Consider the following 23,625-nt stretch of genomic DNA (forward strand, 5'->3'; position numbering starts at 1 on the left):
CCCAGGGCTTGTAAAGAAGTAGACCGCAAACACACTGTCAAGCGACTTTTCTGTCTTATTTCAGACCTTTTTCAAGCTCCTTGGCCTATCTATATCTAAGTGGACGTGCGAGGAAGGGGAAGTGTAGACAGGGGACTGCAGGAGACTTGCCCACCTTTTCCAGGTGCCACCAAATTCTTGGGAGCCTCCCGGGCTGTGCTGGCAGGGTACACAAGCATGGCCAGTCTACCAATGTTCATTCCTATCTCAGAAGTGGACATACAGTACTGTCATTATGGGGTCTGTGTACGAAGACTTGGAGAGAGAGAGAAAATAGGCAAATAAAAATTTGCAGCCAACCAGCTCCCAACTGCCATTTTAAAGCACAGCCTGTATCAGTTAGTAACAGTTGGGAGCTAGTTGGCTGGCACTTTATTGCTGTCCAAGGCTTGGTATACAGTATGAACCACTATATGTGATTAGTGTTCATTCTGGCACCCTGCACCTTTCAATGGGTATGGATCATTGAATAGACAGTAACTAGGGCGACATGGGGTTAGGCCAACAGGGTCATTCGGTCGACATGGGGAAGGAAGGTCGACAGTAAAAATTACGACATGGAGTTTGTCCCCTTTTTTTGTCCTGAATGTTGACACAGTCGACATGGACACTGAAATACAACACCATGTCCCCTTGCATGGCTCGCTGCGCTCATCATACACTTGGCACACTATTTAATTCTCCCGCCATGCTCCAGTGGTTGGTAGGGCATGAAATACCGCCTGTCGGCTCAAAAAAAAAAAAAAAAAGTGAAAACCCCATGTCGACTTAGTGACATTATGCCCTTTGAAAACACTTTTCCAATTCCTCTCCCCTCCCTGGGTTGTTGCTCTCTGCTGCGGTGCTTCTGTATTCAGTGCTAAAATACAGACTACACTGTGCTAGACACATCACAGCAGAGAAAGTCACCCCCAGGCAGGGAAGAGGAGTTTTGGAAGATGCAGGATGTTCGATTGACCGCCCAGTCTCTGATATATTGGCTACTAGGCAGGTAGAGAAGTCCCCCTGCCACGTGCACAAATTGAGCCATTTTTGATTGCACCGGATGTGAATGGTCAGATCAGATCTGCTTGAACACCAACAGGCCTGCCAGTCATATTCACAGACATACCTGAAGATTATACAGTTGGTTAAGATCTGATCAATTTTAAACCTCCGGATTGTTTTGGCATAAAGGAAAGATGTTCCTCCCTCCCCTGTTTTCCACGTTGGTTCTCCTGCGATTAGTGTATTGTTAGACGTAGGACCATGGCTGATGACCGTGCCCCCCCATGAGTATTTGTGTTGGTTAAAATAAATTTGCACATAACTTTTTGTTTTTGCTGTTAGTTACAATGAGAACTGAAGGTGAGGGTAGCCGTGAGGCGGATGAGTCTCCTGAGGTAGCCGTTCCAGAAGTGAGTGTGATAGTAATCAGCGATGACGAAGGGGATGTATCCTTGGGACTGGGGAACTCAGTGCTTCTGATAGAAGATGCAGGAGGTAAGCAGAATATTTTTTTTTGATGGTTGCTTATTGCATCTTCACTTCTAAAATGTCACTGTATATATTGATTAATATAAAAGTAAAATAATACCCCTTTCACATGGCACTTTTAAAACGGTATATTGCCGTTTTTTTTCCATTTTAAAACATTTAAGGCTGCAATGTGAAAGTGCCAGAGTTGATTTACCGGTTAAAGTTAACCGGTATTTCAACACGGTTAAAAAGCAGAGTCCTACACATTTTAAAGCCTTTTTTTTGGCAGTTTGAACAGCTCTATTTCAATGGCTTGAAACGTGTCCCTTGGGGGTTAAACGGGTTGAATGTTTGAATGGTATTAAATGATTTTTAAAACGGTTTTCACCTGCAATGTGAAAGGTCTCAAGGCTCAGACCCGTTTTAAAGTCCCATTTAAGAATACCGTATCATTACCCATTTCTGCAATGTGAAAGCAGTATAACTCTTTGGTGTCCACTAAATAAGGAAAGAAGGTTATTGGAAATTTCCAGTGCATCTGTTTGATTGCATATTTTACCCATCAAAGATGTTAGAACACCCAAAGTTTTCAAGTCTTGTAATTAAAAACCATTGAATAATGTGAAATAGTACAAAAGTGAACAGTAACAGTAAAAACTTGCAGAGGATGAAAATGGTGTCTTTAGCTGAACAGTAAAGGAGATGTCCGAGTTATAGAAAAGTCCTCTTCAAATACATGGTTCAGAACTTACAGCTGTTCTGCATCACTGGACGCCTGGGAAGTTATTGCAAGCAATTCCTACAGGTGCCAAGTACTGTCTATATAGAGGAAGGGCTGACAGTCTGCTACACCCTCCGAGGCATTGTCCCGACAATATTGCACTGTCGCTGGGAGTGAACAGTGCAGGTGGAAGGTGGTTCACAGGACAAGAGCTTAATACTGGTCACATTGAGCACCTCTCTGTTCCTTCTGTGAACAGAGGACTACAGCTGCAGTTTGGACAGGATGTATGCTAGTAAGAACTACATTGATCAGATGGCGAAATAAGGAGTCTTGCCTTGGCTATAAAGCACTGCCAGTGTACTGCTAAAGACTGGAAGATGATTTTATGGACCCATGTATTAAAATGCCTGGCGGTGATCCCTGGGGCAGTGACCTGTCTGTCTCCGGCTGTTGCTGGGTGCGTGGCTGCCTTGCTCCGGCGGTCTGGTTGCGATTGGGGCCTGGCTCTGCATTGCGACTCAGCGACAACAGCACATCCCTTTATTCGACCTGTCTGCTGCACACTGCCGTGTGGTGGTGGTGCAGGGAGACATGTAGCGACCAGTCTAGCCTGTACAAATGGCAACGTGCTAGCTGCCATCTAGTCTTGGGACTGCTCTGTGGCAGTAGGTTTACTCCTACAACCTTGACATTTCTGCTAAGTAAGCGTGTTTCACACATAGATATGGAAGACTCGCTACACCAGATCCTTCAGGCTGTTAGTGCCTCTGCAAACAAGGCTTGTAAATAGGTGTACTGATCTACAGAGGGATATCCTCTCTCCCTCCTGCACCCATGTGATGTGTGCTGCAGTGATTGGGGAAATCATACCTGTGCCATGATGCCTATAGCTCCTGTGTCTCTGTATGTCCTGGACATGTGCTCTCATGGACCTCGATCTGAATGTGAGAATTCCTGGTATCTCACACCTAGCTGCCCTGGAAATGCTGAAGGAAACTGGACGACTCTGAGATCTTGTGTTTGGTTACTCTGGACATTCTCCTGATTGTTCCTGTGATACTGGAGATGATTTTTTTGCCATGTCTCTGTCCTCTCATGGCCAGACTAATGTTTTACACCGCACTGGAGTTTGTGATGCCCCTTTCACCTACCCTTTTCCTATAACATATAACCCATAAAGCCGTATTCCTAAATATGGAATTTACTGCGGGGATATCTGTAAGCAACTGCAAAATAAATTTAAAGAGGGAAAGAGAGATGATCCAGCAAATTATAGGCCAGTGAGCCTAACAGCAGTTACAGGGAAATTATTTGAAGGAATATTAAAAGATTTTATCCAAGGTTATTAGTGGTCAATACGATAATTAGTGGGAACCAGCATGGGTTGGTAAGAAACAGGTCATGCCAAAGTAACTTAATTTGTTTCTACAAGGAAGTTAGCGTGAATCTAGACAAAGGTGTTGCAGTCGGTGTAGACTACCTGGATTTTGCTAGAGCCTTTGATACCGTGCTGTATAAGAAATGAGCTGGGTCTAGGGGGGGAAAAAGAGTGGTTGTAAACAGTTAATTTCTAATTGGATCCCAGTAATAAGTGGTATATCACAGGGTTCTGTGCTGGGGCCTCTTCTCTTTAACATATTTATTGTCGATATTAAGGATGGACTACGAAGCAAAGTGTTCATCTTTGCGGACAACACAAAACTGGGCAGGCTGATTAAAACGGATCAGGATGTCTCCTTGATACAGAGTAACTACAGAGTGACTTCAACAAAATGGAGAAGTGAACAGATAAATGGAAAATGAGATTCAATGTAGATAAATATAATGTAGATAATATACGCCTCTTGGGAGAAATAACCAGGGTGCAACCTTCAATCTATATGGGTTACAGCTAGGAGAATAGCAGTTGGAGAAGGACCTAGGAGTACAAACTGATAAACTTAGTTGCCGTGCTCAGTGTCAAGGAGAGGCAACCAAAGGGATACGGTCATTTGGTCTACACTATGTTGGTTAAGAAGCATTGGGTCGACATGGGTCTAGGTCGACAGTTCATTAGGTCGACATGGGTTTTTTCACTGTCTTTTGAGCCGACGTGCCGACAGGCGGTATTTCATGCTCTACCATCCTCTAGGGTGTTGCGAGAGAATAAAATAGTGTGCCGAGCGCAGTGGTGCACTTCAAACTGTATCTGTGTCGACATTCAGGTAAAAAAACTGTGAAAAAACCCATGTTGACATTTTGACTGTCGACCTGATGCTTGTGTTGTACTAAACCCATGTCGACCTAGAACCATGTCTACCTAGTGGTATCGACCTAATGCTTATTGACTAACATACTGCAGACCAAACAATCCCAACCAAGGCAAATAGGATACTAGCCTATATAAAAAAGGCATAAGAAGCAAGGGATGACGCTGTAATTATGCCACTCTATAAAGCACTAGTTAGGCCTCACCTAGAACTCGGGGTGCAGTTTGGGGCAAAAGTACATTGTAGAACTGGAAAAGGTTCAGCAAAGGGCGACCAAATTAATTAAGGGGATGGAGCCATTGAGCTACGAAGAAAGTTAGCCAAATGAATACTGCTTAGGAAAAATACCTTTCGGATGAGGCCCTTATTCAGATCTGAGCTCAGTACAAATTTGTTTGGAAAATGGTCAAAACCATGTGCACTGCAGGTGGAGCAGATGTAACCTGTGCAGAGAGAGTTAAATTTGGGTGGGGAGTGCTGAAACTGAAATCTAAATTGCAGTGTAAAAATAATGCAGCCAGTATTTACCCTGCACAGAAACAAAATAACTTGCACAAATCTAACTCTCTATACATGTTACATTTGCCCCACCTGCAGTGCACATGGTTTTGCCCATTTTCCGAACAAATTTGTACTGAGCTCAGATCTGAATAAGGCCCTTAATGCACAAATATAACTGGTTTATCCCCTGAGCCTTTAGGAGAGCCGACTTAGTACCCTCTGAAGTAAGGGGTTCTTTCCGATGAGGGCAGTTAGGGTTTGGAACTCTGGCAGAGGTGGTAGTGCTGGCAGACACCATTAACGATTTAAGAAAGGGTTGATCAAATTCCTTTCAGAGAACAACATCCAGGGTTACAACCCTCTTGTTATGCTTTAGTAGGGGGCGCAGTGGGCAGCCCTAAATAACCACTAGATAGCCTAATTTTAGAATTAACCGACTAAACTTGAGGTGGTCATACATCTACAGATCGATTATCAGATTGGGCTGGTTGGAACAAAAACATGGTAATATCTGAGTGACCGTTTTTGACAGTTTTCCAGCATTTCAAAGCAAATGGTCAACGGTCATTTGCTCTCATCCATTACCAGAATTTTGTTCCAACCAGCCCAATCTGACAATCGATCTGTAGATGTATGGGGCCCAATAGTTTAGCAATATCACATCTAGACCTAGCATTTAAAAAAAAAAAATGTATTTAAAACAAATGGAACTTGATGGACCCAAGTCCTTTATTCAAGCTTACTATGTTACTTAGTAGGTCAGAATAAACCCCTTTGTCCTGTACTTTTGTTTCAGAGTACATTGAGGTGTGTGTGCATCATATATTAAATAGGCTACTTGTAATCTATTCCCTATTGCCGCCCCAGATGGCTCGTTGTTGGAAGAGAAGAAATCCTTAGAGGTGCTGGATGAGGAACTTGCCATTACCTTCAGCAGGAAGGCCCGGGTGATGCCACATGCCAGATACGACTGCTCAACACATCCGTTTCTGTAAGGAGAAAAGGGTGACGGCTGCTAGGGGAGTATTGTATAGGCATGGTGCTGTAATGGATGTAACTGAGCCATGTTTCTGTCTCCTCCAGACGCTTGGAGCAAGAGGCACAGATCCCATTAGAAAAGAATGCAAGCTTCTGTGCCGAGTGCTACTGCTACCTATGCGACAAACCTGCTTCCGAGGTAACGATATCCGTACGATTATTTGGCTACATTTGTGATATCAGTTTGTCTGAACACAGATCTCCCCAGTATCACTGACTACACTTGCACAGCTACTAAGATCTACAAAACATTAACTATTAACATGGTTGTACACTGGGCGATACATCGGTAATTAAGTTGAACGGCGGATGTATTGGGAGTGCTTCTGCGGGTGTACACTGGGCGATACATCGGTAATTAAGTTGAACGGCGGATGTATTGGGTATGCTTCTGCGGGTGTACACTGGGCGATACATCGGTAATTAAGTTGAACGGCGGATGTATTGTGAGTGCTTCTGCGGGTGTACACTGGGCGATACATCGGTAATTAAGTTGAACGGCGGATGTATTGTGAGTGCTTCTGCGGGTGTACACCAGCGGTATGTCTGCGACTGATCATGTTCAGGCATATTGCGCTGGCACTGCAGCACAGCCAATGGCTAATATATCTGCTGATCTATCGAGGATGGCGACTGACATCACAACTGGGCTGACACATGTAAATACCGAGCCAGTAGTGATGTCAGGCACAGCACACAGGGCCAATGATTGGTAAGTGTGTATGCTCTTACCAGTCAGTCATCCTGGTGGAAACCCAGCATTAGGGGGTTTTCTGAGGACAGGAGTTAGTCGTACCTGCTTGCGCTCTCTGGCTACACTACTTACTCTGAGTGTACAATTATGTAGAGATAACTTTTAATTACTGGAGATATAATATAATTATATAACCCATAGTTCTCACCAGTGGTCTTGGGCCGAGTCTCTGAATGCCTCTCTGCCATCTCATCCTAGATGTCTTCTCGCCACCTCAAGCTCAATATTTCCAAAACTGAATTAATTATATTCCCACCAGTGGAGAAGTTACCATCCTGATCTCTCCATAACTGTTGACAACTCGACAATCTACCCTACCCCACCCCACAAGCTTGTTGCCTAGGGGTCATCCTCAACTCTGAACTGTCGTTCGTTCCCCACATTCAGTCTGTCTCCAAATCATGTTACATGCATCTAAGAAAATAATCACTCTAACTCACACAAGACACTACTAATTCCTTTATCCATGCACTCATTATATCCGCATTGACTATTGCAATAATCTCCTAACTGGTCTTCCCTAGAACAGACACTCGCCACTGCAATCCATTCTAATGCTGCTGCGAGGCTGATCTTCCTTGCAAGACGCTCATCGTCTGCTGATCCGCTCTGCCAGTCCCTCCATTGGTTGCCTGTATATTACCGTATTCAATATAAAACACTTCTACTCGCATATAAAGCTATTAACCATACTGCACCAGAAAATATCTCCTTACTTATCACAAAATATCTCCCATCTCGACCACTCCGCTCTGCACAAGATCTGCATCTCTCTTCTGCACAGATCACCAGCTCCCATTCACTAAAACAGGACTTTCATCAGGCTGCTCCCATCCTATGGAATGCCTTTCCATGCACAATTAGACTCTCCTCTAGCCTCCAGACTTTCAAGCATTCCCTGAAAACTCATCTCTTCAGGCAAGCCTATCGTATTTAACTTCTACACGCATAACCCTCTGAGGCACTTATGTATTATATAGCTTCCCTTCTGGACCTACAAGCTGGTAATGGGTTCCACACACACCCACCACCTTTATAATGTGTTTTATAGCTGCGCTCCCATTTCTCATGTCCTCTGTATCCCATTCTTTCCCCGTTAGTGTTCTTCCTGGACCAGTCCCACCAATTGCCATTGCAATGCCCACAACAAGAGCAAGTTCTGGAAAGATCAGAGAGACCAGGCTTTGGTGGGAGTGCTGACCATGTTTGACCTGGACCTTACAGAGATAGACAACGATCTTAGAGAAGGAGGTTTGTACCTTCTACTACTTTCTCATCTAACATGCTGGTGATTGCAGGTGCGTCTTATTTTTTTGCAGTGCACGTGCGTATAGTTGATCCATAGGAAATGCTTGGGTGAGACTATAAGCACCTAGCCACAAAAATGCGCAATCGCACAAAAACACACCCTTGACTGGTTAAAGCGTAGGCAGTAAGCAATAAGATGGAAATGCCTAAATCCAGAAGAGTAACAGGGAAGGAATATCAAACCATTAAGATATCAAATCGGCACAAGGGGGAAATGGTACTTAAAATATAGAAATTTGGTGTCAGGAAGTGGGTGAAATCCGCAGTGGCGAGCACACAGGGAGGGGGGGGGGGTTTCCATTCCTTTGTAGTTCCTTTGTTTACTATTGGACTAAATTAGGGATGGGCTTTAGTAGAAGGGTGTGTTTATGCAAATACAGACTAGCAGTTATGCACACACGTTCCCAGCAGCACAGAGCTTTTGCACCTGATATATGCCTGTGATAAGCAGGCATATGCTGCTGCTGGAGAGGTGTCCGCTGGGCTGATGCCCGGTATACATGCTGCTGTACGCTCTGCCTATTGTGTTTTGTTTATAAGGCTTTGTGGTGTACAAGGGGATAAAACTGACCTGAAATACAGATTAATTCAGACAATATAACTTAATAGATGAATTATGACATAAGCTTAAAGTCTGTAAGGGACATGGGTGACACAGTAGGAGAAGGGAGCAGAGGCTACAGAGGAAGAGGGATGAACTAGAGTGGAAATGTTGGTCATCAGTGAACTTCTTTATAGGAGCATAGGTGGCATCTCCTGTGCCAGCAAGTGCCCTGGCAGAACCATTACATTTAGCCTGACTGAGAGGAAGATCTGTGAGCCACCATGTAACAGATGTGACCCTGCAGTGGTTGGCCTGGCTGCCTTCTAGTTTTAGGACACAGGGCCAAATGTAATAGGGGATGAGAACCAGAAAGTGACAGATTTGGAGAGTTTGAGGATGTGGGCAGGGTGCAGCAGAGGTAATTATTAGGGGGTTCCCGGCCAGAATCATGAATAGGAGGCCCCCCTATGCGCATGGCAACAATTCACGCTGTGCAGGCTTTTTTTAGCACTGCTAAAGGGGTATTTGCCCTTTAAAAATCAGGCAGGGAGCAGCACCCTGCTAAAACAGCCTAATGTGTACTCTAATACAAGCACACACACATTGGTTTATGTCTGTGCTGTGGGTACTAGATTATAAGCTTCGCCGGACAGTGACCAAAGTGCCGGATTCCACGGTTATAACAAAATATTGTTTTGTTTTTGTTAGGAGACCGGTTGCAGAGTTTCCTATCGGAGCTATCAGAAATGTACAAGAAGTACATGGAGGGAACAGTAATGGCACTAGACAGCATATGGAACTGCCCGTGCCGCTGTCACAAGGCGAAGACCAAGTACAAGTGCAATGCCTGTGCATTTAATCACAAAGCATCCTGCATACACAAGTAATTACCAGCATGGTCATGTGTAATACGTCGGCTGTAATCTGTATTTGGTTTATCATTTACCCTTTAATGTGGTGTGTGTGGATATATATTTCTCTGTCCCACACGCTTGTTCATGAACCATAACATTATAACCACTGGCCCGTGCATAATACCGATTATCTGGCTACAATAGCTCATCCCAAAGGTAGAGATTCTAAGCCGTATTCAATTCTCAGGCGAGCGGCCGGCAAGGGGGTTAAACAGCGAGGATTGCAGAAAACCAGCGATCCTCGCTGTTTAACCCTCTCACCAGCCGCTTGCCCTATTCTCCCGGGGAATCCACACTGTCACAGGACAGCGAGGATTCCCCCAAACAGCAAGATCCGCGGCTTCTGCAGCGAACCCGATGTCTGCTATGTATGGCCTCCACATTCGCCTGCAGGGGGCTTCTTACGACCGGGACCAGTGGAGTGGCTTCCTACCCTTGTCCTCTGCCAGCTATCGGGGGGCAGCTTCTGCTGCCTGTGTCCCCTTCTCCCCAACAAAAATTCTGGGGCAGGCAAGGAGGCTTACATCTCCCTGCATGCCTCCATCCCCCGGCGCCACAGGGGTTAAAATTTGCCAGCAGGGGCAGCGAGCCCCTGCTGCATTGAATAGGGTGAGATACAAATGAATGAATACTGGATTCGAGCGCTAAATAAGATGTATGCAGCTGAGTTGCTGTAATGACGGTGTTTTTGTCAACCACCAACAAGAAATACAGAGTGCAAGAAAATATTACATAACCACTAGCGCTTCCTCCTGTTCACATAACAGGGCACATGAATAATAATAAAAAATGAATACGTGTCCTATTCAGGTGGATTAACACCTGAATAGGACACGTATTAATTTTTTATTATTATTCATGTGCCCTGTTATGTGAACAGGAGGAAGCGCTAGTGGTTATGTAATTTTTTCTTGCGCATTGAATAGGGTGACAGAGAGGGCTGGCAGCAAATGCTGCAGCCCTCCAGAACCCTGCGAATGTGCAGCGAATCCTAAACAGGATTCGCTGCACATGGAGAAAAAAATCATTAATACTCCCCAATGCCTTGTCTTATGCTCAGTTCCCAATATTTGAAGTCTTTATTTATTATCATTTATTTATATAGCGCACACATATTCTGCAGCGCTTTACAGAGAATATTTGGGCTCTGTACACCACCACATGTCTCAGTCTATTGTTGGTGATATAGAAACCGTTGTAAGTCCTACACCACTCACCTGTATTGGATGTAAATACCCTCACATTAAAGTTGAGAGTCTGCTGTTAATGCACATCTTGTTTGGTTCATTTCAAATCCATTGTGGTGGTAGTGTATAGAGCCCAAAATATGAGAATTGTGTCAATGTCCCAATATTTATAGACCTGACTATATTGGTATTCTAAATAAACACTAGCCCCTGTGTTAGAAACATTATGATCAGTTATTGCAAATCTGCAACTATTGGTGAATGGGTTCCTTATATAAAGAGCCATCATACTGAAGGGAGGCCTCATCCTGTTAGTTACAATGAAACGCGTCATATTCTCCCTGTCTGTAGAAGCGGACTGGAAATCTGAAGCCTCCTCAGAACTGCACTAACATCAGTTGTCTGAAGTGAATGTGATTTATTAATATAAGCAGTTTAGTTTTTATACATGTGCCATGTCTCGGACTATTGTTGGTGATCATTGTGTGGTGTATTTGGTGTGTGGGTATATTACAGAAAATAAACCCTCCTTAATATCATCCAGTTGTGTGCTACTAGATTTGGCATCCCTAGACTAGCTGACATCACATCCATGATGTGCTAAGTATGACTACAGTATTAGTGCTTTCCATCTTGTATACCGCAGCAGACTTTGTACCCCTATGTTTGCAATTACAGGCCTCCCCTTTTGTAATAAACCTATTAATAACCTGAGGGTAGGAGCTGTGTCCATTAGCCTTCATCCGCATCCCAGAATTCACTTCATATTTAGACTTCTGGGTAGAATTGCTGAACGATATGTACAGTGCCACCTTGTGGTGAGTTACAGGAACTACAAAGCATAAAAATCCATTAACATTAAAAAGGAATTTTTTTTTTCCCCCATGATCCATTTCACATGACAGAATTACTTCACTCCTAGCTTATTGTCAGGTACTGAACTCTCCCACTATATATCTTGTTTCCCTCACAGTTACAGTCCTGTGTACAAGCTGGTGACTGAGTACTTGGACAAGGCAGACAATGAAAATCCAAAGACCGCGGCAGTGATGCTACTTGGTGTAGCCAAGGCTCTGATCTCTCATCAGTCAGTGACAAAGTGAGTGTCTGGCTGGCTAAAGGGTCTCCGTTTCTGTTTGGGTTCCTCGTTTCTGTTTAGAGATCTTTAACCCAGAGGTTACCGAATTCAGTCCTCAAAGCAGCCCCCAATGGTCCAGGTTTAATGTATATCCATGCTTGGCCACAGGTGACTTAATTAGTTTATTTTATTTAACCATATCTGTGCAGAGCCATGACCTGGACTGTTGGGGTGCCTTGTGGTCCACATCTTGGAGCCTCTGTTATATACCAGGCAATATCGCTCCCATTCTACTTGTTTGCGTTGTGAGTTTCATTCCGAGACCGTAAAATGTTTCAGAGCACGGACCTGTATTAAGTCTCATTGTATTACGACAGCTGACGTAGAATAGCTGCATTGTGGTCGTTTTTAATCGGAACCTTTCTCTTTTTCCCCTCACCTGAATAAACAGCCAGTTTCTTGTAACGGAGCCAAATTCAAATTTGAGAGATGCCACTGCATTGCTAATGACAAGGTATGTCTGACTGTGTAATACCCACTGGGGCAAGCTGGAGTATGTATGCTTGTGGCCGCTTGTAGCATCCATGCAGGGCCAGGCGGATGCTTTTAAAGCCAGGAGTTTTGGTAGATTAAGGGGGTTGTTCAATCTGGGGGTCACGGCTGTCGAGCTTGTTCGTCAGCCGTGACCCTGTCCCATTCTCGCTCTGCTTGACCAAGAACATGCAGGCGAGTCTCAATGTACCGCCTGCAGTGGGATGAGAAGGGGGCGTGGCCACGAGTTGCGGCTGGGAAGAGGCGAGCTACAGCCGGCAGCTCGTCACTTCTCGGCAGAACGAGCCCAACAGCTTGTGAAGTTGGGCTGGTACTTGTTTCCTAGCACGGCCACAATCTTGTGGATCGTGTACCTTTAAGTTAAGGTACACGATCCACACGATGGACCCGATTTCCTTTGAAATCAGGTCCATTTTGCCGGCTAAGACACAATATCGGGGGCATCGCGTCGGTCGGGACCATTAACATTGGTCCCGACGCGATGCCCCCGATTTTTCCATAGGCTTCAATGTTAAAAAATATTTTAACATTGAAATCGTGTCGGGAAAGGTAAAATATCGGGGGCATCGCGTCGGTCGGGACCATTAACATTGGTCCCTACGCGATGCCCCCGATTTTTTCATAGGCTTCAATGTTAAAATATTTTTTAACATTGAAATCGTGAGAAAATGTGAAAAATGTGAAATGGGCCAATATGACCCATTTCACATTATAGATGTCCTCGTCGTCACCCCACGATAGACGCCAACCCGAAGCGTGGCGAGCGCAGCGAGGGGCGGCGGTGCGCGTCCTCCGACCTTTTCATTCCCCTACTATCCACGTCGGCGTGGAGTTGAGAATAGTATAGTGTGGCGAACGCAGCGAGCCACCGAGCCCGAAGCGTGGCGAGCGCAGCGAGCCCCGCGAGGGGACGCGTATAACTTCACAGGTATACGCGTCCCCTCGCGGGGCTCGCTGCGCTCGCCACGCTTCGGGCTCGGTGGCTCGCTGCGCTCGCCACACTATTCTATTCTCAACTCCACGCCGACGTGGATAGTAGGGGAATAAAAAGGTCGGAGGACGCGCACCGCCGCCGCTCGCCACGCTTCGGGTTGGCGTCTATCGTGGGGTGGGGTTTACGCCGTTAAATTTGGGGGGGGGGGGGGGGTTGGGAATATTTTACATTGAATCCAATGTAAAATCGGGTCCCAGGGACCCAATTTACATTTCATTCAATCAAAAAATCGGGTCGGTCGCGTCGATCACATCGCATGCGACCAAATCGCATGCGATGCGTTCGACGCGATTTTTCCGACACGACCACCCCGATGTAAATCGGTGTGGCCGTGCTAGGAAACAAGTACCGTTGGGCTCGTTCGGCCGAGCTCCCCTGTTCAATGCTCTCGGGGAAGACAGCATTGAATAGGGCCCAGCGGCCATCTCCCCCCTTCCCCGGTGATTGAATACCCACCTAAATCTACACATGGGAGGTTCATGCAGAATGTTTGGCAATTACTGTATGGTGTTTATGTAACATTGGGCCAAATGTATTAAACCCTATCAAGTAATAACGTACCAGCCAATCAGCTCCTAAAGGGGCCCACACATGGGGCAACACGGCTGAGCAATATTTTCTTACCCTTGCGCAAGTAGTTAATTAGGGTAATTCCCTGGGAATCCCAAGAAACTGCGGCCATCACCTTTCCAGCATCGACTTTAGTTGGCGCCCGTTCGCCAGGCAATACCCACTGTTTTGACCACTACTTCGACTCAGGTGTGCCTTGATCTCAATAGCTGCAGGTGTCAAAACAGTCATTCATACATTGCCCTGCATATGGCACGCTACCTTGTGGATAATAACATCTAGAACGGTCATGCAGCACATCGCTGACACTACTTCTACCCATAACGACTCTTGCATCTACCCCAGAATCCTATCTGTTTAGATAAAGGGAAGGCCTTTCTGACATAGGGCCTCATTCTGGTTGGCCCCTAAGCAGCGGTAGTTGCTGCTTAGCAAGCCTTCTAACGGGAATGCCCACCCCCCTGCCGCCTTGCGAATATAAACACCCATTTGCAGGGTAGCGTGCGGGGCCAAAATCATTCGATGGTAGCCGACCATCGAATGATTTCTACCACGCTCGCAAATCTTATGGGGCCTACACACATAGCGATGTTTAATTTGCCATTTCTAAGCGATCTGACCCTACGTCGCTGTGTGTGTAGGGGCCAGCGATAGCGGTGCGTGGCTGTGTGCAGCGCTATCGCTGGTAGAATGAAAAATGAGCAGGGACCATCGATATCATCATCGTCTGTGTTCTCTCAATCAGAATCGGGGCCCTAATGCAGAGATGTCTTAAATGAGCCCTTATGTCCCCCAAGGTGCAGCGTCCCCCAGTGGATTCATTGAATATGATTTTTCTTTATTACAGGAATCCTGTTGGTATTGAATTCTTATTAACCAGTCTGGTGTTTAGATTTAGGTTTGATGCATTGTACTGGGAATAAAAACGCTGTGTGACAAATATGCATAAAATCTGTCATTTATCCTTTTTTTCTCTTCCTTTTTTTTTATCCCGCTCTCAGGATTGTAACCACTTTGCAAAGGCTTCTGGTCCTGGCAGATTATTCGAATTACCTTCATGACAAATTTGTGTATTTCTTTCTATCCCTTGTGCTGCCTCCGCATTGCTTTGCCTTAACAAACAGGTGAGTCACCTGTATGCAGACAGGTAATAAGCCAGTGATCCTCTGTATAATCTGTTCCTCTCTCATCTGCCATGTATTTATAGTTATGTGTGTATGTATGTGTGTGTGTGTATATATATATATATATATATATATATATATATATATATATATATGTATATGTCATCTTGTTGGTGATATCCCAAACAAATCAGCTGCTGTGTATAATTTTATAGTATGCAAATTATAGATGTTACATCATTGCTGATTGGTTGCCATGGGCCACTTCTCCTTTATCACTGCTTCATACATCTACCCCTGTATTAGAAAAACCTTTATAAAAGGATACTAGGTGGCCATCTTATGTTCATGAGCCAAGAATGTCCAGAATCCCAGTCACCAATTAGGACTGCTTGAAATGCCCACAGAATGGTCATAACTCTCGCTCATCAATTAGGATTGCTGGGAGCACCAGTAACAGATGACTGCCAGTGTCCCCTATGTGTGTTCTTGGCCATCCAGACTGTGCTCACATGAGTGGGCTTCCCCCACCTAAGCCGTGTGTTTCCTATATTCACACCTGGACTTGAGTTAGTCTGCTGTGGAAACTGAAAGAGCGGATCTTCTACCAGCTAGCAATGGGGCTGCCGGATCTTCGCAGTGTTCAGCTTAATGTCCTGTTGGTTTATTTGACCAAAAATGTTCTGCAGATTATTCTGTGATAATGAATATTAAGTCAGATCTAAATCACTCTCCTAGTCCGGAGAGATACAAGGTGTCTGACTAGGACCTCGGCTAACATTGTTGCTTTGATCTTTGGTTGGTGTTGTAAGAAGACTTTGTGGCTCTGTGCAATAGACGCTGCTAGGGACCTTCATGTCCTTTTCCTGAAGGGATAGGGTTACTAGGTCGACGTGCATTGGGTAGACCGCTGAATGTCTAGACTGGGCGGCAGGGGGGGAGGGACTACTCACTTGTGGTGAGTCACCGGTGGGGGCGGGCATCCTTCGCTGACCCTGGCAGTTGTGCCTGGTTATTTCTGTGCATCCAGTATATAACCGGGGAATTAGGCAGTCTGGGCGGTCATTCGAGTCCCCTGTGAGGTTCCAGGATGAGGTTGGTTTAATCCCAGCTCCCACCTCCAACCCTCAGCAATGGGGCCTTCCATAGGTCCTCCCTCGATGAGGCTAACTTCTTTTACACCACCTCCTCAGCGTCTGGGCGCCATTGGTGCCTCGCTGCTGATACAGAGAAGTGCACCCCAGCTCCCTGCTACCCCTCCTCAAGTCCAGGAGCAGGTTAGATACTCTGCTACCACACTATACACCAGTAATGGCTAACCATGACACTGCAGCTGTTGTTGAACTACATACTGTATCCATACAGGATGTGCTACAGTTTTGCTATTTGGCCATGCTAAAAATAATGTAGGGCATGCTGGGATGTGTAGTTCAACAACAGCTGGCGTGTCAAGGTTAACCATCACTGTTATACACAGAGTGTGTGTGCCTTTTTCTTTTTCCTGTACTTTTTTGTAAAGTTACTTTCACTTTCTGAACAGAAACTGTCCAAGGGCTGGGGCTCCACTTCTAACTGCTATCTGTGGGCACTCTGCAGCTGTATATAGCCAGGACTTATTGGGCTGCTAGACATTGTTTTCTAGGGGATCCAGGGCATAAGACCGCTCCTATGCTGCGAGCGTACACCTGCACTAATTGCAAGGAAAATGTTTCATCCTTTTAACAGGACCATACTGGTATGTGTGATCGCTGCTCTGTGGAGGACCCTCATGTCCACCCCTCTGGGTCTGTTCTACCGACTGACCCGGACTGGGTGGTGTCTCCCCAGCCGCAGTTCCTGCTGCGGATCCGATCTCATTGATTTCCCAACAGCCTCTGCCCGAACCAGCCTGGGTCTTAACGCCTCACTATGTCTGTGCAGGGTTTGATACAGGTCTCTAGCTCCCTCCATAATTTTGTTGGGGGTCTCTTGTTTAACACAGACACCCATGCAGAGCTACAGTGTATCCGGACTCCACTGACGCCTCTGGGTCAGAAGACTGCTCTGACGGTGAGGTGTTGGCAGTTGACACTGACGAGGACTCGGTCTCAGGCCAGGAGGACCGAATGACCCAACCCGTGTGGATGCCCTAATTAAGGTGTCTTGTACCTCCTTTTAAAATTAAGGATGACCAGCCAGAGGCAGCAGAAGGTCACCTCTTCACACGTAAGAAGAAGAATCCAGCCATGCTTTCTCCATTTACACAGCTAAACGATACCTTACTTGGCTGCTTGGTCACTTCCGAATAGGAATTTCCCGGTGTCTAAGCGCCTGACTTCCTTTTACCCCTTTGAGCAGTCTGACCAGCTCAAGTGGACGCTCATGTGGCTCCTTTAGTTAAATCAACTACCCTTCCAATTCCTATGGTGGCATCCCTCAATGACCCTACCGATAGGAAATTGGAGCATCTTCTGAAGATCCTCTAACACAGGGACAGCTGCGAGAGCCGCCGTAGCATCTGCTCGGATAGCTAAAGCTATTACAAATTGGGCTCAGGAGTTGCTGGACCATATTAACGCCGTCACTCATTGTTCTGAGCTCATCACCTATGTCGATTCTATTTGTGAAGCCTCTATGACACAAGCATTAGGTCAAAAATGGCAATGTCGACAGGAAAAATGACGACATGAGTTTGCAGTTTTTCCCCAACTGTCGACATGGACACCGTCGAAGTGTACCGCGTCCCCTCGCATGTCTCACTGCTCTCCCCATGTTCCGGCACAGGGCCTCACTGCACTCGGCACACTATTATATTCTCCCAGCACGCCGTAGGGGATGGTAAGGCATAAAATACCACCTGTCGGCACATGTCGGCTCAGAAAGATGTGGAAAACTCAAGTTGACCTTTTGACTGTCGACCTTAGCCACTTTGACCTATTTCAGGTGTCGACCTAAATTGGGTCGAACCAATGACCCATACCTTCCCTGAAGTGAAGGTCTGTGGTGTGAGGATGTAACCTGTCTGGGTAAGCAGGCATGTAATGTAGAGGTAACTGCACATTTATTACCAGCTACTTATATAGCGCACACATATACCGCAGCGCTTTACAGAGAACGTTTGAACACTCGCATCAGTCCCTGCCCCAGTGGAGCTTACAATCTATATTCCCTACCACATGTACACGCACACACAGACATTCTAGGGTTCATTTTATTAGGAGCCAAATAATCTACCACTATATTTTTGGATTGTGGGAGGAAACCGGAGTACCCGGAGGAAACCCCACGCAAGCACAGGGAGAATATACAAACTCCGCACAGTTAGGGCCATGGTGGGGATAGAACCCATGACCTCAGTGCTGTGAGGCAGTAATGCTAACCATTACACCATCCGTACTGCCCTGTATATATAACACATGGTGTGGATGGAACCCATGACCTCAGTGCTGTGAGGCAGTAATGTAACCATTACACCATCCGTACTGCCCTGTATATATAACACATGGTGGGGATAGAACCCATGATCTCAGTGCTATGAGGCAGTAATGCTAACCATTACACCATCTGTACTGCCCTGTATATATAACACATGGTGGGGATAGAACCCATGACCTCAGCGCTGTGAGGCAGTAATGTAACCATTACACCATCCGTACTGCCCTGTATATATAACACATGGTGGGGATAGAACCCATGACCTCCGCACTGTGAGGCAGTAATGCTAACCATTACACCATCCGTACTGCCCCGTGTATATATAACACATGGTGTGGATGGAACCCATGACCTCAGCACTGTGAGGCAGTAATGCTAACCATTACACCATCCGTACTGCCCCGTGTATATATAACACATGGTGTGGATGGAACCCATGACCTCAGTGCTGTGAGGCAGTAATGCTAACCATTACACCATCCGTACTGCACATGAGTTGGGGATTTACTATCCCGCTCATGTCAGACTGGTTTTAGAAGGACTAGACCCTTGATGGCTAATCTTGACACTCCAGCTGTTGTTGAACTACACATTCCAGCATGCTCTGCTTCATTTTTGCTATTGGCCATGCTAAATCTTATGCAGAGCATGCTGCGATGTGTACTTCAACGCCAGCTGGAGTGTCAAGGTTAGCCATCAAGGGACTAGACCCACAAAAGGAGATTCTTTTCTCAGCTTATGATTTGATGGATGAATTTTCCTTTTGCCCTGGAATACTTGAATTTGTAAGTTTGTACTGAGAGTTGCAATATGTTATGCTTTTGGATACTGTCTGTGCACCTAGCAGTAGCCTCCTTACCATAGAATATGTATCCCACCAGCCTGAACGTTATGAGATGGGACCACTTGTTTTTGACGTCTGTTTTGGCCGGTCAGAATCCATCCGGGATGCGATCGAATAAAGGCAAGAAGGAATTCCTGTGGGAGGCGCTGCCTGTCATACAGGCCAGGGTGCAGAGACTGGAGGAACTCAAAAGGTCAGTACTCCTATTGGGTGGTGTGGCTTGGTTTGAGCTTCACAATTCTGCCAAGTTGTAGGTTGTACTTTTTATTAAATTTTTTTTGCGGCTTGGCTTTAAAAGAGAACCTGCCGTTTTTTTTTAGCTGGATACACAGTAGCCGATTCTGACAGGTCTGAACTACAAAATGTTCAATCGTCCAGTGTGTACCCACAGTGCCACTGACGATGTGCGCTTCCACGCATCGTCGGCCACACCCCCTGTCGTCTGTACACGCAGGGTGACGGATATCACAAGCTAGGGTCATGCTGCGAAATGTGTGTAAGCACGTGCCAGGTCCCATCATAGGAAATGCTACTGCAGAGGCCTTAGTAGTCATCCAGCCCACAAAGCATATTGTAAGTGACTGACATTGCTGTGTCCTATAGTTACAGGCAGTTGGTGCGCTACCTGAATGCGGTGCAGACCACAGACACCACTGGGTAAGCCCCGTTTTACTTAACCCTTAAAGCTAAACCCATCACACAGGCTTTGCTTGCTGAGGCGCCTGCTCTGTGCCCGTTTGCCTTTCAGGTTAAACATCCTGAAGCAGAAGTTGTGCTTTTACATGTGCAAGTACGGCGATTTCCCCAACGCGGCACATTGCATGCTGAATATAAAAGGCATGAAGGGTGGCATCAGTCAGCTCCTGGATCCAGACCAGTTTGCCCTCTACCTCACCATGCTACGAACCAAAAGCTGCCCTCCAGGAAACGAGCTTGTAGCGGGGGATTTGTGCACGCCTAGAGAAGGTCAGTGATTGGCGGCGGCATCCACGTTTTGCCGCAAGTTGAGTCCTATCGGGGGGGGGGGGGGGGCTGTTAAGTCTATTTCTAGAAAATGTACTGTTGTGCTAGAAGTGGTCTGTAATAAAGGATTTGTTTTTCTTTGTACCAACTTCTGTGAGACTTTAAAGTGTTATTCAGATGTTAGGGCGACACCATATGATCAACAAGTTTAAAGGGTTGACATTTCGAATGCACTTTTTCAATCGGGAGGTCACATTTTAGATTATTAATTTACATAAGAAACAAACAAAAATATACATGAAAAAAATTGCCCACTGCACTAGGATTACGCCCATTAAACATAGTCCTACTCTGCTATGCCCATTACATATTCTGTCCTAATGACAATTACACATTATACCACAAACCATAATGCCCATTACACAGGATGGCATACACCGTAATATCCATTACACATGATGGCTCACACCGAAAGTTCTTAGCGACATGTCAGCGCACTGGGGGCATCGTAAGGGCGCACAGTGCCACCCACAAAAAGGGCACGGTGCATTTTGGAGTTTTAAAGAATGGGCCGGGTGCTGCACCCTGCAAAAGAAGCTTAGAGGTTACACTAGACATGACATTGGTTGACACACAATTGTCTACAGGTTTTTTTTTTATTAATGTTTTCCCAACATTTGCATTATTCACTATCCACGACTGGGAATAGTAACCGGCGGTGAGCGGAGTGCATCAAGTCACCTATGCCAGAGTGTGGCGAGCGAAGCGAGTGGTTATCAACCTCGGTCCTCAAGTACCCCCAACAGTACACATTTTCCAGGCCACCCAACAGGTGCACTCATTATTCACTGCACTGACACATCTTAAAATATCACAGGTGGAGCTAATTATTTCACCTGTGATGCTGTGTGGAGACCTGGAAATTGGGCACTGTTGGGGGTACTTGAGGACCAGGGTTGAGAACCACCGCTGTAAGGGTACACATCTCCACTAGTGGTGACATATACATACCAGATTTGACAAAGAAAAAAAAAAATGTGTCAACCTAAAAACTTTGGATCTTTTACACCACACCTGTTAATGGACATCTTGATTTAAACCTAGTCTATGAAATAAACTTATTGCTAAAATACAGACACTTCCATATCTGCCAACAAAAATGTAAAGATACATCTATTTAGTCCAAAGGTAACTAATGAATTTGCTTGTTGTAGGGGGTTGGGATCGTTGGGTCTACAACAACTAGGTCAACAAGCATTGGGTTGACATGGGTCTAGGTCGAAATGACATTAGGTCGACACAAGCATTATGTCGACATGGGTTTTTTCACTGTCTTATTGCGGTATTGTTACCCTTCTCTGGGACTTTGGTCACGCAGAGCTCCGGGTCTTATCTTTGGATCTTATGTACTGTTTCAGGTATGTCACTGAAGAAGGGCGTTTTGGTGCGGACAGCCATAAGAATACTTTACTTTAATAACAATCTACTACAAGAGGTTAGTTACATGCTATTTACTGCTTTGGCAAGTTCTTCTGTCACTTACCATAACCTTCCAGTGCTCTCCTGGAAATCTCCTGCCGCAAGTCTGATTATTCCCTGATACACTGGCTTGGGGTGGTGGTCTGGTGGGGAGAATGTTGTCCCGGTACTTATATGTTAGTTGGGCGCACACTAAGCTATTTGCTTAGTTTTCCACGGGGCTCGCCACGCTTCGGGCTCGGTGGCTTGCTGCGCTCTCCACACTATATAAAAACAACTCCATGCCGACATAGATAGTAAGGGTATGAGCGTACTAACTATAGTGGCCGCCCAACTAACATATAAGTACCGTTGTCCCTACTTGTATCTTGGTTCTAGGGTCCCAAAGGTCTATATTGACAAAGCGGCACAGGTGATTGTTCTGAAGGGGTGTACAGATTCTTTTAAAGGGTGTGGAGCTGATTTTGGTTACATGCTCTTTCGATTTTTACAACTTTGACTGACTGCCATGGGGGCCCCAGCGGGGTCTTTATCGCCACCTGCGTGGGTGCGGTGTGCGTCAGCGTACCCACTGCTTTAACCACCGTTACAGTGAGGACCAGATGCGGCGTGTGTCGGGGTCCTCCGCTTGCTTGTCTGCCGTCAGCAGCTGAGCAGCAGAAAGTATACCCTGGCTCCCAGCTAGAAGGGAGTCCGGGCTAAAAGGTAGCATTTTAGGCAGGCATTTATAAAGGGCTGGAGGACCCCATCCCGTCCTACTATGTTTGGTATGAGATACAAATAGGCAGCGGCCTTTCCTCTCTCTGAGGAACTAGAGCAGTGGTTCCCAACCCTGGTCCTCAAGTACCCCCAACAGTGCACGTTTTCCAGGTCACCCGGCAGGTGCACAGATTATTCAGGCACATTTTAAAAGATCCACAGGTGGAGCTAATTATAGCACTTGTGATTCTGTGTGGAGACCTGCAAAACATGCACTGTTGGGGGTACTTGAGGACCAGGGTTGGGAACCACTGATCTAGACCATCACTTATTGGATGCTTGGAAGCACCCGGATAAAAAAAATTCAATTATCACAGAGATTTTTATCCTGATAGCAGGAAGTTAAGTGAGACTCCCCCGAGTGTGGATCAAAAAAGCTTGTGCTTCCTGTTCCAGGGGCTTCTTCTCTTAAAGAACCCTCAGACAGGAAATTAGAAACAACATTAAAAACTATCTATTCTACTGCCGTATTCTTACAACGCCCAGCACAGGTGGGCTGTTAGGTATCCGAGCAGCTTTTATCACCATGAACAAGCTGCTGTTAGCAGTAAAACGCGTGTCGGCTCTAGGCACCTTGCCACCACATCTTTAAACACTGTTATTCCGGACATCACCTACAGCCACCTGAAGTGCTTTTCACCCCAAACGGGACATTTCCAGCCCCATTCCTCCATTAAGGCACGGCACCACAAGTTTAAAAGAAAACCACCTCTTTAAAGACCTGCCGGAGAGATCAAGTGGGACACCCACGTTGCTTCAGATATTCCAACTAGCTGGGAGGCACGCCACCCCCACCAACCGTATGGAGGAAGCACCCCAAGGGATACCACACTCATCATCTTGATTCAACACTTTTGGGGCCCCCCAAAAAACAGGACGTAGCACTCCCAAAAAAGGTGACGTTACTATACATCAATTTCACCGGAAGCAGCTTTTCAATTAGAATTTTTGGTACTTGTTTCCTAGCACGGCGCCCCTGATTTTGATCGCAGTGCATCTTATGCAATCGCATCGCATGCAATATAGCGGCATGCGATGCAATGTGATTTTTAATTGTACAAGCACCCTGATGGGTGCTTACAATGTTAAATGCACCCCCATTGTCAACGCCACCCCCACTATCAACGCCAAC

General features: G+C 45.9%; 1 protein-coding gene across 1 annotated transcript in view; it reads left to right on the forward strand.

Moving 5' to 3' along the window:
* The first annotated feature begins 391 nt into the window (after positions 1-391).
* The window catches only part of LOC146020031 (uncharacterized), a 36,749-nt gene continuing 13,515 nt past the window's right edge, over positions 392-23,625 (forward strand). The window contains exons 1-13 of the mRNA XM_083152788.1: positions 392-494; positions 1,369-1,521; positions 5,839-5,962; positions 6,055-6,148; positions 7,864-8,014; positions 9,324-9,498; positions 11,690-11,815; positions 12,246-12,308; positions 14,912-15,034; positions 19,330-19,485; positions 19,896-19,949; positions 20,041-20,258; positions 21,674-21,750. Of these exons, the coding sequence (XP_083008914.1) occupies positions 491-494; positions 1,369-1,521; positions 5,839-5,962; positions 6,055-6,148; positions 7,864-8,014; positions 9,324-9,498; positions 11,690-11,815; positions 12,246-12,308; positions 14,912-15,034; positions 19,330-19,485; positions 19,896-19,949; positions 20,041-20,258; positions 21,674-21,750 (1,518 nt within the window). The 5' untranslated portion in view covers positions 392-490. The remainder of the gene's footprint in view (positions 495-1,368; positions 1,522-5,838; positions 5,963-6,054; positions 6,149-7,863; positions 8,015-9,323; positions 9,499-11,689; positions 11,816-12,245; positions 12,309-14,911; positions 15,035-19,329; positions 19,486-19,895; positions 19,950-20,040; positions 20,259-21,673; positions 21,751-23,625) is intronic.

The sequence above is a fragment of the Crinia signifera genome, chromosome 7 (genome assembly GCF_055691185.1).
Source record: "Crinia signifera chromosome 7, ASM5569118v1, whole genome shotgun sequence".
In the NCBI taxonomy this organism is placed as follows: Eukaryota; Metazoa; Chordata; class Amphibia; order Anura; family Myobatrachidae; genus Crinia; species Crinia signifera.